The sequence below is a fragment of the Benincasa hispida genome, chromosome 4 (genome assembly GCF_009727055.1).
Source record: "Benincasa hispida cultivar B227 chromosome 4, ASM972705v1, whole genome shotgun sequence".
In the NCBI taxonomy this organism is placed as follows: domain Eukaryota; kingdom Viridiplantae; phylum Streptophyta; class Magnoliopsida; order Cucurbitales; family Cucurbitaceae; genus Benincasa; species Benincasa hispida.
In genome coordinates this window covers 24,573,458-24,590,882 of record NC_052352.1, presented here as the reverse complement: position 1 = coordinate 24,590,882, position 17,425 = coordinate 24,573,458, and the positions used below count along the sequence as shown (strand labels likewise).

Genomic DNA, 17,425 nt, shown 5'->3' with positions numbered 1-17,425 from the left:
TTAATGTTTATCCAGGTAAAAGAAGCAAACATACATATGTATAACATATATGTAAAGAATAGCAAAAAAAGCTGAGAAAACTTGGAGAAAATCATAATCATGTTGTTAGTTAAATAAATTGAGGTTTGAACATAGAATTTTTTGGACCTTTTGCTCTAATATCATGTAATATATATATCATGGATTGATCCAAAAATTTAAATTAATAGATGAAGGTAAATTTAATATTATATGAACACTTTAACAAGAATATATATTGTTTGTCATTCAACAATGGACCAAATATAGAATTTAAGGTAAAATAAAAGTGTAAGGGATAGGAGCCCTACACCACATGGTAGAATCTTAATAACAATGGAGAATAATATAATAAAATAAGAATAAATAGCAAAAACCAGAGAGGAAAAAAGGTTAAAATAGAATCCTAATTACATTGGTTTAACAATACGTAGGGAGAGGTTTGAGTAGCTAGCTAGGAAATGCAGAGATAGCAGAGAAAATCGTTTGAAGGAGGGTGAGAAGAATGAGGAAAGTTGCAGCAATGAAGGAGATAACGGCCCATGGCGTATTGAAATAGTTACGTTTGAGGGAAGCTTTGGCCTTGTTCCACCTTCCATTACAATGCACACGTAAAGCTTGGCTCATATCATCAAAGTGGGAAGTAACTGGGAAGATTGCAAATTTAGAGAAATTGTTAAACATATCTGAAATTTCTTTATCACTGCCACCAAAAGTGTTGATTATGACTCCAGCCTTCACAAGTAAATGCACGTCTTCCTCCGTGCTTATCAAATCGTCCAAAAATAACACATATTGGATTACATACTGCTTCTGATTTCCTGCCGGGTAATGATCAAATGCTATCAGGTTTCGTACCACAATTTCGAAGGTACTTTCAATAATTATAGGTGGGATTTCCAAAACCCCATTTTTGAAGCTTATGTTTGTCAAACATAAATTTTCGTTATCTGCTACTTTGATGGTGATACCAGCCTCGCAGAGCTCAGTTGTGGAGGGAGGACTCAACCTCCATTGCTGATAACTATTTTTCTCATGATCAGGCTTCTTATTCCAAAGACACGAAAGAAGCTTACGAAAATCATTATTCTTCTTCTCAATATTTTTTATCTCATCTTGCTTGTTCTGCATATCATCAGGGGGCAAAGGGAGGAAGTAGAAACTTAGGAAATCAAGCAAGTGCTTTGGTTCTTTATAATACAAATCATCAATCTCATATCTGCTCACCAACCCAAACCCCTTAAGCGCTATATCTGTAAGACGTATCAAGGAGGAGATCATGGGGTCATCATCTAATTTTGGAATCAGGTCAAATAGATTTTGGAGAAGAATGAAAGGGACTTGATTTTCTAACTTAATCAAGTCAATAAGTATATCGAACTCTATTCCATGGTAGAATGAAAAATCTACATTGTCTTGAATTTGAAAGAATTTACCACGTCGTTGCAATAGATTTTCACAAACCCATAATATTAAAAACTCTACTATGAAACAAGCATCCACAAGCATCATTGTAAAAAACTCCTCTTCCTTCATGTTTATTGGTTCTGCATAGCAATTATGGGCTTCTTTCACCGAACAACAGGCTTTTTCAACTAGGACCTTCAATAATGATGTGGTAATTTTAACGTGGCCGCTGTCTTCCAATGATTGAATCTTGTACTTATTATTTAAACGACGTAGAAAGTTAAAAAAACCTTGAACCTTATAATGTTCATTGGCTATCAAATTCGTTCGAGTACCATAATGAAAAGGGCCGATGGAAATGAATTGAGGGGTATAGGCTTTATCATTCATCTCACGTAGGCCTTTCGGAACTTGATAGATACTCTTGCAATTTGCATTAACATGAGGCAGTCGTTCCAACTTTTCTTCGATGCATATCACAACATTATCACAAAGCTTTTGATCAACTTCACTAATTATTTCTACCACATCATAAGATTCGTCGTTTGCTTCTTTCATTATTTCAATGTCACTATCTCCCATTTATTGGAACTGAAACACACTCACGTTTCCATATCTCCTTCAACAAACATCCTGCATATATAACCCTATAACAAATTATAGGGGCTAAATGATCGAATTAAGAAATTAGGAGTATAATTGTAACAAATCACAGGGTTATTGGGATGATTGATCAAATTAATAGTGTTTAGAGGTGTAATTCTAACCAAGCCCATACTTCATGAGTGGTTTGTGCAATTTTTTCAAAAATAAATTTTTTATAGAATTTTTTGTTTTCAAAATAAATTAGCTTGATCACATGCTTCCTTAAAAATATGATCTTGAAGAAAAAAAGAAAAAATAAATGAAGAAGTAGCTTGTGGGCGGTAAATGAAAATGAGGAAAGAAAGGAAAGAAAAATGAAGAGAGGGTAAGGGGAAAAAAAGACAAAGCTTTTGTAATACAATTAATTATTTTGCAGCCACACTAGAATTTATATATAGTGGTTCGCAATTAAATTCATTATAATTGTCGTTTGATTCAAAAGTTTAAATTAGTGAGTAAATTTATCATCTAATAAATATTTAATTTTAACAAATAAATTAATTAAAATGAATGTTTGAAGAAACTAGTGAGACTAAAATGAATAAAAATTGAAAGTATATGAATTAAAATAAACATTTTCAAAGTAAAATAACTATAATAAAAAAAAACTAAAAATATAAAAGGACTAAATAATATTTAATCAATACATACATATATAAAAGAACGTTAAATGAATTAAGGGAAGAAATTAAAAATAAAATAAAATAAAAGTACCTTGTGTTAAAATTTGATGGAATGGGATGGTTAGTGGCAGATGAAGTGAGGGAATGAGAAATGTGGGAATTAGTAGATGGAGTTAAGAGAGGAAGCTTTCTGATAAATCCAAACTACAATTCATGGTTGGATATATAACATTAAATCTAAGACCACATATTTGTGCTTTGCTTTTGGTTTACTCATCTTATCCTAAACTTTATATTATATCATTAATTTTCGATGATACTACTTTTTTTTTTTTTTTTTTTTTGTACATTTTAATCATGAATAAAAAAGAACTAGATGATATATCCAAACATCTCAACTAAGTCGACACAAACATAATATCCCTATCATATCCCAAATCCAAAAAAGGAGTTCAAGAGATTTAGCGAAAAAGAGAACAATAATTTGTGGTGTTCCACACAACAATAATTGGTTAACACACCTTATCTCAAAGTATCCATAAAAATTCTTCTATATAGAGTGGGACAGCCACATTATAAAGCATGAGCCACCTGGGAGACCAATTTTCAACTCACAATGGACTCATAGAATTACACTAGAGGGGCCATGCCGGTCTAAAGTTTATGAAATTAATTTGTCACTATAAATATAAATTTAAGAAGCCAGAGACGATAATTGATAAACAAAAGTTGACCCCAATTTGTCGTAAAATAAAATAAAATGTGAGTTTCTTGCAAATAACCTGATTTAATTAAGAGAAAGTTCATCCGATTTAGCGTGGTCCCCTCGACTTTAAAACCTAGTTTCTGTTAACAGTAATATAAAAAATGGGTGCCCCACCTCTTTGAGTGGTATATGTCATATCTACTCTTTTAAGATTTTGATCATTTTACTTATATTTTCAGTTAAGTATAATTGTGAGACAGTTAGGTATCCACAATTGGAAAAATCACGATGTGATATTTTCTTTACAAGTTATTTCTTTCTGAAATTATCTTCTTCGAGCAGTATATATATATTCTACATCTTATGTTTGTAAGCATTGAGAAAAACATATTAAATAAAATAGCAACTTCTTAATGTCTTCAGTCTCTTGATTTTATTGTTTTTATGAAGTATTTATTAGCGACTAAGAAATCTATGATTAAAAAAAAAATTATTATTTTATATTAAAAATTATTTATCAAAAATTGTTTTTCTATATAAAACAAATCATTTAGACATTTCTATTTATTTTTCTTAAAATATAAATTCATTTTTAAAATCATTAAAATAAAATGATAATATGATTATTTTTAAATATAGAAAAATAAACCAAAATATTTACGAAATATAGCAAAATTTTAAAATTTTTAATGATAGATGTTGATAGACATTGTTAGATTTCTATCAGTGTCTATCAGTGATATTGATAGACAGTGATAGAAATCTACCAGTGTCTATCAGTGTCTATCATTTATAGTTCTAAAATTTTGTTATATCTTGTAAATATTTTCAGTAGTTTTACCATTTGAAAGAATTTCTCATGATAATAACTATTAAAATTTTTGCTTTAGGTTTTTAATATAATTTTTGTTTTCAACTTTTTCTTTTAATAAGGTTTTGTATCAAATATAAAATGAAAATATTTTTAATTTTTTAGATTATACAAAAACAATAATTTAAAGAGAAATTGTATTGGGTAGAAAAAAAAATACATGAATATTTGCAATTCTGACAATGGTTTCTAAAATAGAAAATATAGCAAAAGAAATTAAATATAATTTTTCTTATTTTTATTATTCCAATCTTACCATCATTTATATATTAGTTGGTATATTTGATATACTTTATATTTGATATATCAATCAACGGATATATTTTATATAAAATATATTATTTATAGAGTATATCAGCTTATTGATATACCAAATCTAAACACCAAACTTAAAGTATATTAAATATATTATTGATGTTGATATAACAAAGAGGGTAAAATGGGAATAATAAAAGAGAAAGCAACTTTTTTGCTATATTTATAAATTTCAAAAAACAAATTGCTAAATTTACAATTTTTAGTATATCTGTATATATATATATATATATGCATTTTTTTGCATTTTTTTGGGATTTATATTCATTAATAATCATAATTTTTCAACCAAAGAACTCACTGAACTAATAGAAACATTGATTAGACATTATTATCTCGGTAAACTATGCTTTATTTAAAATTCAAATATATTCCTACTATGGTTTAGGAATATAAAATAATAATAACGATTTAAACTTTTTTAGATTATTTTTAATCGTGATTTTCATCAAATATAAATTAAACTAATTTTTTTTTTTTTTTGGTAAATGATTAAAGATTAAAGTTTTATTCTCTTATTGTATAAATATGTACAAAAAGTATATATATCAGTCCTACGGCTCAACTGAATTTTATGTAGGGGACACACTAACTATACTATCTAAAAAAGGTTATACGAGAGAAACAGTCGATCCCCTTTTGCTCTTTTTATTGACCGGTCATAGAGTTACATAACATAATTTTATGTTAAAATTATTAAAAATATAGTTTATAATTCACGTAAATTAAATTTATGTCTAATATTTGATTTAAAAATTCACAAAAAAAAAATAGAATCATTCACGTGTACCCCAAAAAAATTATCATTCACATTGGTCTAATATTTGGTTATCTTTAATGTTTGATTCTAATATTTAATTTCTCCTATTTTCTCTTGGCATCCACATTAAGGAGGAGATTTTTGTAAAAAAACATCAAATTAGTTTAAAATATTTTTTTAAGACAAAATAACAATATCGATATCGCGTCAAAAAGGAAAAAAAAAACAATAAGTCTATATACTATCTAATATAAAAGATTTTCTTAAAAATTTTAAAAAAACAATTGTACGTAATAAGTAAATAGGGTTTTGAAGATATACCTTTGTAGAACTACTTCATTCCACAGATTCAGCTTGAATCTCTTTGCATTTCCTTGTAAACCACCATTTGATCTTTCCTACTATTATCTAGGAATTGTGTGATTTAAAATGAACTGAATCGTCAAAGAAATTAGGAGAAAGTAAATGCTTATGCCAAGGACTAAAGAGAAATCGTTTCTCTCTCTTTTTCAGATTTTGCATGTCTATCTTTCTCAGCAATTGGAGTTGGTTTTGTTCAATTCTCTCATGCATTCAGAATGTTTCATGGATTGACACCTCCTACTTGAGAAAATAAGTGGAATTTGAGTGAAATTGTAGTGTTAAATATGGGATAAACACACTCAAAATTTCAAAATCGATTCAAAATCAATTTTATGATAAAATTAAATCAATTTTTAATATTTAATTTAATTTTCATAATCAAACTAAACAAATTGATTTATATATTTTGAATTTTCACATAATTCAAATTTTCAATTTTCAATTTTAAATAAAATTATATCAAATAATTAATTTTAAAAACAATTTATTTAATTAAATAAATCATTTAATTAATTAAATAATTTAATATCAATATTAAATTATTAAAATATCAATTTTACAATCACGGATCCTTATTCATGTAATTAATATTTAAAACGAATTTAAATATTATCCAATTCTCCAATTTCGTTTAATTCGACAATTAAATGTGTAATTATATCGTATATAATTACTGATTTCCTCAATTAAAATTTGAACATTTCAAATTCTCTCATCAGCTATTCTAAAGTTTAGTCCGTTTGTTCGACAATTAAATGTGTAATTATATCGTATATAAGAATCTTATTCCCTCAATTAAAATTTGAACATTTCAAATTCTCTCATTAGCTATTCTAAGGTTTAATCCATTTGTGAACTAGTAAGGGGACCTAATGTACCTATAGATCATGGATTCTAATGATCTGAAACTCTTTAAACTGAATTAATCAATATTCATTAACTACTGAGTCAATCCACTAAAGCTCAGTAGTTGTACTCCCCTCACTGTTGATATATTTGTGTCCACTTGATATAACCATATTTAATAAGTCAACCTTTCACAAGTTGTTCATAATAATGGGTGGGTCAAAAGTCTTTTTACCTACGAGATTGCATCTTGTTCCTTAAGTCCCACCGATCCTCTAATGAACAATTGGTTTGTGATCCAATCACTAAATCGAGTCCCTCTCAAGCCAATAAAAGGTTGGCTCTTGTTCAAGACTTGGAGTCAGCACTTAAGAGAACAACCTCTCTACTATCCCTAAAAGCGGGTAGGAATGAATTTCGTCTTGCATCCTATGTCCCTATCTATCTACACGGTCTTACCCTTGAAATGGGAGACTTATTGAACAAGCACTGATGAGCCAACCCTCACCCATGCAAATCTAAGGATAATCCCGAATAAATAAGAATTCATAGTTAGCTCGACATTAAGGTTAAGTTACCTAGGTCATCGCTTTGAAATAGTCATAGTAAACAGCGTAATTAAGAGTGACTTGTTTCTTGGTCCGGTCTTACCCAAATTCATTGCATAAAATGTCCCCACTCACATGTCTCCACATGAAGGATTCAGGATCACATCGTTTGTACTAAATACAAAGTATGCCATATCCGATAATGTCCCCAGAATAAGGTATCCAACCTTATCCGTATACTATAGACCATTTTTGTTATATACTCGAACATGATCCACTCTTATGTCTCCACATAAAGTCCAAGTACTCATGTAATATCCATGGATTTATGTCCGATCTCGTTTCTACTTAAGGATCTTCAATAGTTCCTTCAATAGGCATACTGAGTCGATGAATCTGGCAACTCTCACTCGTGCAGATCAAAGGACTGCCCTTATAGGCAGGAGTTTACAACTCACTTAGGATTAAGGTCAAATCACCTATGGTCATCCTAGTGAAATTTAAGTATGTTCAAGTAATGGCATTATAAAGAGAGACTAATCATTTTGTGATCTGGTCTTATACAAACTCTTTGTATAGCATACCTCCATATCACATGTCTCCACATAAATAATTACAATCAGATCATTTGTAACACTTTACAAGAACTGTAATAATTACAAAGTATGTCGTATTCATAATGTCACTAAGATAAGACACCCAACCTTATTCATTTACTACAAACCATTTAGGCTATTACTTAAACATGATTCACTTGTATGTCACCACATACATATTTAAGCTACATAAAATAACCTTTGATCTTAGTTTATTGGATTGAGTTAATGCACATATAAAATAACGTTTATTTTATTAATAACAATTTATTTATACAAGTTTACAAATTACGAGAATATAAGAGATTTAGGACACCAATCTCAATAAAGATAAACTTCACTTATTTGAATTTTCAATAAGATTTTTTTTTTTTTTTTTTTTTTTGACATGTTATGTGAAGTGTAGTCACTTATTTATAGTAGGATGGACATAAGAAGATACCCAATGACCTTTCCTAAATATCAAGAGAATATATAACAAATGATTTAAGTTTATAGATTCAAACAAACCTAGAGTAAATCTAATGAATCAACATTTACATTATAACCTTGAGAAAATCTATGAAATATTAAAAATGGGAATATAAAATAAATAATAAGTATTATTTTATTTTATTTACAAAATATAAAATATTTATTTATTAATTTAAATACTTTTATAATTTCTATACAAATACTCGTCAATATTTATATTTTACTGATACTTTCATACATTTTCATCCACATCTTTTTAAAATTTTAAAACTTGCTTATTTCCTTCTACCAAATTTTAGTGGAGAGTCTTTGGACAGTACAGATATAGACGAAGTCTAGGGAACATCTAATATATATATACATATATTAATTTTAAGTCTTACTTATTTGCTTCTACCAAATAATATTTCCATCATTGTACTTTAACTCACTCCTTTATTCTCCTTTCTTTACTTTTGTTCAATGCTATTTGTTTTCGTCTCTCTAAAATCACATAATTTATTTATTGTGCTTTATTTGTAAGGATTTTCTCATTATTCACGTGAATGATACTATTTCATTACTTTTAGTTTTATTCTCTTTGTTTTTTCTTTTGCTTTTTCTTTCTTTCTTTTTTTTTTTAAAAAAAAAAATAAAACTATTTGCTTTTCTTGTTGACACATTATGTTTAATCAACCTCGACATTGTGGATTGAGCTCTTCATTTTACAAAAATGTCAATAGAAGTATGGATAAAATAAGTTGATTGAAATTTATACCCTAATTTCACTATCATGAAATATATAAAAATGTAATATTAAAAATGTAATATATTATTGAGTGGACCTCTTTCCAATGACTAATTTAAGAACAATTTTTTTGTACAGATGACTCATTCAAGGGGCCTTTATAATTAATGATTCATCCCTCCCCCTCCACAAACGTATAAAATTTGACCTACCACATTTTATAACGTATAACATTAGGAATGATTATGTCTATCATTGTCCTAACGCGATGACCATCCTTATTGTGATTTTAACCTTTTGTGTATTAGTGGTCATCTCTACAACGACTTCATTTTTCTGTTGTGTTTATCCCATTTTTCTCATAGTTTGTTGTGTTTTTGGGTGAGAAGAATGAAGATTGCATAGAGATGTCCATTACGTTGTCATCCCTAACATATTATAGTATAAAGTGTATATTTTTGTTTTCCCCATTTTTCTCACAATTTTTTTTTTAAAAAAATGAATATCTCAATAGAAATGGTCATCATGTTAGGGCTACAATAAATATGTCATCTATGCAATAAGTTATAAAATAATGTGATCTTACACTCTAGCAAAATGTTAGATTTCATACATTTGTGGGAGGAATGGATCATCAATCATAAAGGTCTTTGTGAATGGGTCATCTGTACGTAAAACACTTTAAAAAGAGCCATTGAGGTTTTGGGTTACGTTGAGTTTGATTGTAGGTTAATATATTCTTTCCAAAAAATAGTCCACCCTTTAGCCAACTATAGCTTTTGTAAGAAATTCTCAAGAAGTATAATGAAAGAAAAGAATGAACTTTGATAGTACCTAGGGTCCATAGAAGAGATGGTGTGTGGTTAAGCACATTCACTACCTATATATCAAGTTAAAATATAATTTTGGTCTCTATGTTTTAAAATTTTGTTCAATTTTAGTTCTTACATCTTTAAATGTTCAAATGCATCGTTTATAGTATCACGATATGATGAAGGTGCTAAGGATGTGACAACTTAGTTGAGATTTGGTGCACCTATTAGTCTCATGTCCACATCGTATATTGTTAAAAAAATGGAAATCTTTAATGAATAGCAATTTTAAAATACTGTTTGGCAAGCATGTACCATTGTTTGTTATTTTGCAAATATGGCAAAATTTACAAATCTGAATTTTAAAATGGACACTCGAGCAGATCTTGCTCGAGTGAGAAGTTGAGTGCCTTAAACGAAGTGATGTTTGGATTCGAGATCAGATCGAAAATGCAATCGGAGCTTCGCAAAGTATCTCTGTGGAATGTCGTGCATAGCGAGGAACATGATGACCATTATGAGTGTTACAGAAAGACTCGAAATCAAGAAGTAGAACATCGCAGCTGGCAGTTGAACCATTGTCGAATTCTTTCTATTAAGTGTTGTAACCATCAGAGCTTCATCGTTGACCGAATCGCCTGCACATATATAAAGGAAATCGAATGTGAGATTAATGTAAGATTGAATAAGAAATCGAGAGAGCAAGGCATTCTTCTGTAATACTTTGAAGAAGAATAAAAGAGAACCTCTCAGTTTGCACAGTGGACGTATGCCTTTGGCCGAACCACTTAAACTCCTGTTTCTTTTCTTCTTATCCATACGATCGTTTAGATTTTGCTAAGGTATCATTTACATGATCGTGTAGTTTTTATTGCATCATATACACGATCATTTAGCACTACACTCAATCGCCTATACGATCGTTTAACTCCCCAACTGTCGTTTATAAGATCGTCTAGCTTCAGTCAACTATTGTCTATACGATCGTCTAACGCTTTCTCCAATCGTTTACTTAATTGAACTATCATTTAGTTCTTGGTGCATCGTCTACACGATCGTGCAGCCTTTTGGTAAACGATGGGGATTTTCAAGCTTCAACATTCTATCTCCCCTGACTCTTGAATTGTTATCGACCGTTATATCTAAGTCCTTAGTGATTGTGAAGATCTTGTCATTTTGGACAACAATGAGGATGAGAGCAATTTGAAGAAGTATGTCAGTCACCCTGTTGTTTATCGATCTCTGGACGAACTACCTGCACTCAATTTCTTTCACCTCACTTTCTATCAATTCCAGGAAGTAGAACTCCAAATACAATAAAAAAAATTGAATCAAAGTTACGAATTGGGGAAGAACGAAGTCAAGTCTGCAGAGGGCGACGTTCAATTTTATTGTCAACTTTACAGCTACAAGCAAAATAAATGTTATAATTGAAATTGAGCAAATGCAGCAGTTGCTTGATTTAAATGATCTTGTTTCTTTTATTTGTAAGTACAAATGCACAATAGGTCGGAGAGATTCAACTTAAAGCTCACTAACACTCGGTTGAATATATTCATTTTGATCATTTGCACGTGTTTGGAATAATTAGAGAAAAAAGTTTTTTTTAAATAATCATTTTTATGATTTTTTTTTTAACACTTAAATAACTAGTCATTTTCAATCGTGTATTAACAGTATGTCAATTGTATCAACAGTGTATCAAATGTATCAGATGTATACTAATAGTGTATCAAGTATATAAAGGGTATCAAGTGTATATCAAAAATGTATCAAGTATATATCAGAAGTGTATCAAGTGTATCACATGGGTTGGGCTTTTTTTTGCCATTTTTGTAAAAGTAATAAATTGAGTTATGGGCCTAATTTTTTTAACTTATTTTACTAAATTTGCCAGAAGCCCGTAAAAATAATAACTTTGATATACTAAATTTAAGTTTATTAAAAATACAAATATTAAATTTAGACGTATAAAAATATATATAAATTAAAAGTAAACCAACGTTAAAGTACGTGAACCGGAATATGATATTTTTAATCTATATATTATGATTCCACATTGCAAATTGCAGCCTTGGTTTCTTTCATGTAGGAACATGTTTTGTTTTCTCACATGTTTTTGTTACACAATAACAAGAATAATAATTTATCTAAATTTACAACTTTTTTTTTTTACAATATGAACATAGTTCAATTAACATAGAAGTTTTACACTATCGCATCCTATATATTATAAATAAATAAATAAAAACACAACTTCCTTTTCATAAGATTAAGTGAACGGTTAAATGCGCAAAATAAACTATATAAAATCATTGTTAATTTCAACAACTCAAACTGCAAGATGGATTTTAGCTTAATTTAAAATATTATAGAAAAACGATATTAAAATTAGAAATAGAAGCTTAAGAAGAGGCATAGGGACAATGTAGAAGGTTAAGAAATCGACCAAGTGCTTTGGTTTTATCAATAAGACATCATCAGAGAGTTCATAATTTTAATAAAAACTATTCGTCCTCCATGTTTATGAGTTCTACGTAGCAATTGCGAGCATTATCTACCCAGGATTGAGCAGGTTTCCCAAGCAACTCTAATACCCCATCCTATTCATATGACGTAGAAAGTTAACAAAACTTTGAAGCTTAATTGTATTGTTCATCTGCAGCTATCAAATTCTTACTTACAATATAGCAGTTAGTCTAGAATTTTTTGTATAGATATCACAACATTACCACTAAGTTGTTCGTCAACCTAACTATTTTTTCTGCCAGGATATGTCAACATCCTTTGCTTGATGCATAATAATCTCACTTATTTTTCGTGGATATAACTTAAGCTACACTTAACTCTATGTAGCCCTATTTCAGTAGAAAAATTTTTAAAAAGAAAAATCAAATCAATTGTTTCAAGAAAAAAACTGCGAATTACAGCCCAGATTGCACTCAAACATTTTTTATTTTTCACTTGAGCTAAAATACTCATGTCTTCAAATCTTCTTGAATAAAGAGTGGTGCGATATATACTTTTAAAAAATAACTAAATAATGAATATACATGGGAATTGTTGAGCTTTCAAATCCAACTCAAAGTAGGCAATTTAATTGGCTCCATACATATTGACGGAAGAAGATGGTGTTAAAGAAAAATGAAGAGTGTATTGGAAGTTGTTCAATCTTATGTAACCCAATTAATTTGTGATGAAAAATAAAGAAAAAAAGAAAAGAAAGAGACCAACACACAGTTTACGTGGAAATCCTAAAACAGGGAGAAAAATCACGATACAGACCTTTTTCTTATAAATTTTAATTGATACACTGAATACAAGAGAACAGAGTGAATAAATAGACAGTAGAGAGCCCTAGGGTAAGAGATAATTACAATAATACCCCTAGAGAAAAAACCCTACTTTCAACACTCTCCCTCAAGTTGGTGCATAAATATCAATAAGACCCAACTTGCTAATACAGTGGTCAAAATTTGGTCTAAGTAACCCCTTGGTGAGAACATCTGCCACTTGTTGACTTGAGGGAATATAGGGGATGCAAATGCTCCCATTATCTAGTCTTTCTTTAATGAAGTGTCTGTCGATCTCTACATGTTTGGTTCTGTCATGCTAGATTGGGTTGTTTGCGATGCTTATTACTGCTTTATTATCACAAAACAACTTCATTGGAATCTCACTGTCTTAGTAAAGATCAAACAGCACCTTATTCAATCAGATTTCTTCATATATCCCTAAGCTAATTGCCCTGTACTCAGCTTCAGCACTACTCCTAGCCGCCACTCCCTGTTTCTTACTTCGCCAGGTGACAAGATTACCCCGACAAAGGTGCAATACTCAGAGGTCAACTTTCTATCAACGACAGAGCCTGCCCAATCAGAATCGGTATATGCATCAATAGTCCTTTTTCCAGATTTCCTGAACATCAGACCCTTACCAAGAGTCCCCTTCAAGTACCGAAGAATATGCTCAACCGCAGTCATATGCTCCTCATAGGGAGCTTGCATAAATTGGCTTACCACGCTTACTGCATATGAAATATCTGGTCTTGTATGGGACAGGTAGATCAACTTTCCAACCAACTTCTGGTATCTTTCCATGCTAACAGGAACTTTGTTGTTTATAACACCAAGTTTTGCATTATACTCCACGGGTGTGTCAACGGTTTACACCCAATCATGCATGTTTCTTTGAGCAAGTCCAGTGTATATTTCCTTTGTGACTGAAATACCTTCTCTTGATCGAGCCACTTCCATTCCAAGTATCTCAGCTTACCAAGGTCTTTAATCTCAAATTCTCTGGCCATTCTTGTTTTGAGCCTTGTAATTTCACCCTCATCATCGCCAGACAGAACAATATCATCAACATACACTATAAGGACGACAATCTTCCCGGAGTTGGATCGTTTCTTAAACAGTGCATGATCTGAGTGCCCTTGTTTGTATCCCTGTGCTTTAACAAATGTGGTGAATCTATCAAACCAAGCCCTTGGAGACTGTTTCAATCCATATAATGACTTTCTCAGTCTACAAACCCTGTACTTGAACTGACTCTCGAATCCAGGAGGATGGCTCATATAGACTTCCTCTTCAAGTTCTCCATTCAGGAATGCATTTTTAACATCTAACTGGTGATGGGCAATCTTTGTTTACAGCAATCGACAACAAAACCCAAATAGTGTTGAATTTGGCCAAGGGAGAGAATGTTTTAGAGTAATCAACTCCGTAGGTCTGGGTGAAACCTTTAACAACCATTCTAGCCTTATATCGGTCAATCGTCCCATCTGATTTGTATTTTACAGTGAATGCCCATTTGCATCCAACTGTCTTGTGCCCTTCAGGTAAAGGCACCTGTTCCTATGTACCATTTTTCTCAAGAGCCCTCATTTCTTCCATAACAGTCGTTTTCCATTCAGAGCTCTCCATTGCTTCACGAATACTGCTTGGGACCATGATAGTGTCCAAGCTGGTAGTGAGACTTTAAATTTGGGAGACATATTGCTATATGTCATGTAGCTGTGCATAAAGTACTTTGCACATGAACGAGTACATTTCCTCAATGCTATTAGAAGATCGAGAGAGGCATCATGATTTTTTAACTCTCTAGGTTTCTCAGCATGATCAGTCACCTGTATATCAAGGATTTCAGTAGTATCTTCCACTTCCTTATCACAAACTGGACCTATCCCTTTACTGCTATCATTCTTAACTGTTTCCTCATCTGTCACATTTTCAGTATTGCCACCTCCTTCATCCTTATCTTCCTTGCAATTGTCAGTCTCCATACATATATCAACATTATTAGTTTCAGGAATACACGTACCTAGACCAGATGTAGGGTCTGATTCATGGACCTGAGCCGACTGTTCAACAGGTGGCGTCTCTTCCTTTCTAAGATTCTTCCTATAGTAGGTTATCCAAGGAATCTGGTTGGTAGGGAGGACAGGACATGACAGGCTTTTTAAGAACTAGGAGACGGAATCGGGGCGGATTCCTCTAAAGGGATATCATAGGAGGACCAATTAGGCTCTTCACTCAAGCTCTCCCCCTAAAGATGACTAACAGAGAAGAAGGGTTGATCTTCAATTAAAATACTTACGAGAGGACAGATGATAGCATTTATACCCACGTTGGTGTAGAGGGTACCCAACAAAAACACATTTCTGAGCACGAGGGTTGAATTTGGTGCGATTTGGGCCACAGGAGTGGACAAACACAACACAGCTGAAGACACGGAGGGGTATATCAGAAATCAGGCGAGTAGTCGGAAAGGATTCTTTGAAGAGGTCCAAGAGATTATGAAAGTCAAGTACATGAGAGGGCATGCGATTAATGAGGTGAGCCGATGTAAGAATGGTATCTTCCTACAAGTAGGACAGAAGAGTGGCAGACAACATTAAGAACTGGGCAACTTCCACTAGATGACGATTTTTATGCTCGGCTACTCCATTTTGTTGGGGAGTATAAGCACACGATCTCTGGTGGACAATTCCCTTAGACACAAGAAAGTCATGGAAAGAGGTGTTAAAAAACTCTCGTCCATTATCACTCCTCAAAATTCCAATCTTTGCATGGAACTGGATTTCAACCATGGTATAAAATTGTTGAAAGGTGGAAGACACCTCAGATTTATCAGCAAGTAAGAACACCCAAGTGAGGCGTGTGTGGTCGTCTATGAAGATGATGAACCAACGTTTACCAGTGGAGGTAGTAGTAGGTGAGGGTCCCCAGACATCACTATGAATGAAGGAGAAAGGACTGGACAGTTTATAAGGTTAAGAACGAAAAGTAATACGACTTTGTTTGGCACAAATACATACTTCACAATTTAGAGACGCTATATTAATATTGTGGAATAAATGCGAAACAAATATTTCATATACTGAAAGTTTGAATGTTCTAAACGATAATGCCATAATATAAAGTCATTTTCGTAAGTAGAAAAATTTTAAGACATAAAACCAGTTCTATGATCATCCATAGAAGAAGCATCGTCAGAAAGGAAGTAGAGCCCCCTATCGTGTCGGACAGTGCCAATCGTCATCCCCGACTTTTGATCCTAAAACACCATAGAATCTGGTGAGAAAATGGCCTTACAGTTCAGATCTCTTGTAGTTTTACTAATCGATAAAAGATTATATGAGATTTTAGGCACATGAAGTGTATCACGTAGTATTAAACCATTAAAAGGAGAGATATTTCCTTTCCCTGCAACCGGGGCAAAAGACCCGTCTGTAATTCTAATATGTTCATTTCCTACACTCGGACAGTATGAAACAAATAATTCTGAAGACCTGGTGAGATGATCTGTGGCCCTTGAATTTACAATCTAGGGTTTCTTGCCATTAATGCTAATAATGCCAAAAGATGGAAATGTACCTGATTGTGCAATGGCACTTACCCCGATGGCACTCCTCCGACAGCACTCATTAACTGAGTCACTTACGAGTGCACACCCAGAGTTTAATTTGTCATGTGACTGTCGTCTCCTACTATTTGGGGGCCTAATTCTAACATTGATCCTTCGTATGCCATGGCTTCTTACAATGCTCACAAACAGGCGTGGGCTTCTTATCACTGTCGGAACTGGACGCCTTTGTAACAAAGGCTGATGCATCAGTGGAAACAACCACAGGATTGTTCATAGCATGTGATCGATCCTCTTCCAGTCGAACCTCTGAACAAACTTCTCTAAGAGAAGGAGTAGGTCGTTGACCCAATATGTGACTCCGAACATTATCAAATTTTGGGTTCAATCCAGCCAAAAACACATACACTCGATCTGCCTCTTCAAGTTTCAAGTACTAGGCCCTATCTTGTGCGCAGTTCCAAACAATCTCTCGGCAAAGGTCCATCTCTTGTCAATACACTAATAATTTATTAAAGTAGGAAGTAACATCCATGGTCCCTTGTTTGCACTCATGGACCTGTTTGTGTAACGTGTATAACCAAGATGCGTTCTGNTCTTGTCAATACACTAATAATTTATTAAAGTAGGAAGTAACATCCATGGTCCCTTGTTTGCACTCATGGACCTGTTTGTGTAACGTGTACAACTGAGATGCATTCTGTCGCTTCGAGTGCAGATCCCTGGCTGCCTCCCAAATATCTCTAACAGTTGCTGCATACAGTAAGGGTTGGCCAATCTGTGGCTCCATACTATTGATGAGGACAAACCGTAATAGACAATCCTCCTGTTTTCAGATTCTTTCTTG

The 17,425-nt window shown here is 32.2% G+C and overlaps 1 protein-coding gene across 3 annotated transcripts; it reads right to left on the bottom strand.

The window, feature by feature from the left end:
* Positions 1-231: 231 nt before the first annotated feature.
* On the bottom strand, positions 232-2,922 carry LOC120075293 (UPF0481 protein At3g47200-like). 3 transcript variants are annotated; one of them, XM_039028523.1, is made up of 2 exons: positions 2,785-2,922; positions 232-2,058 (listed from the first exon to the last, which is right to left on the bottom strand). In XM_039028523.1, exon 2 carries the CDS (start codon positions 2,005-2,007, stop codon positions 469-471), a length of 1,539 nt encoding a protein of 512 aa, XP_038884451.1. In that variant the 5' UTR covers positions 2,008-2,058; positions 2,785-2,922; the 3' UTR covers positions 232-468. The 3 variants fall into 3 exon arrangements, with proteins under 3 accessions (XP_038884451.1, XP_038884452.1, XP_038884453.1); XM_039028524.1 differs by having other exon boundaries at positions 232-2,091; positions 2,785-2,899; XM_039028525.1 differs by having other exon boundaries at positions 232-2,072; positions 2,785-2,892.
* Positions 2,923-17,425: the final 14,503 nt, after the last annotated feature.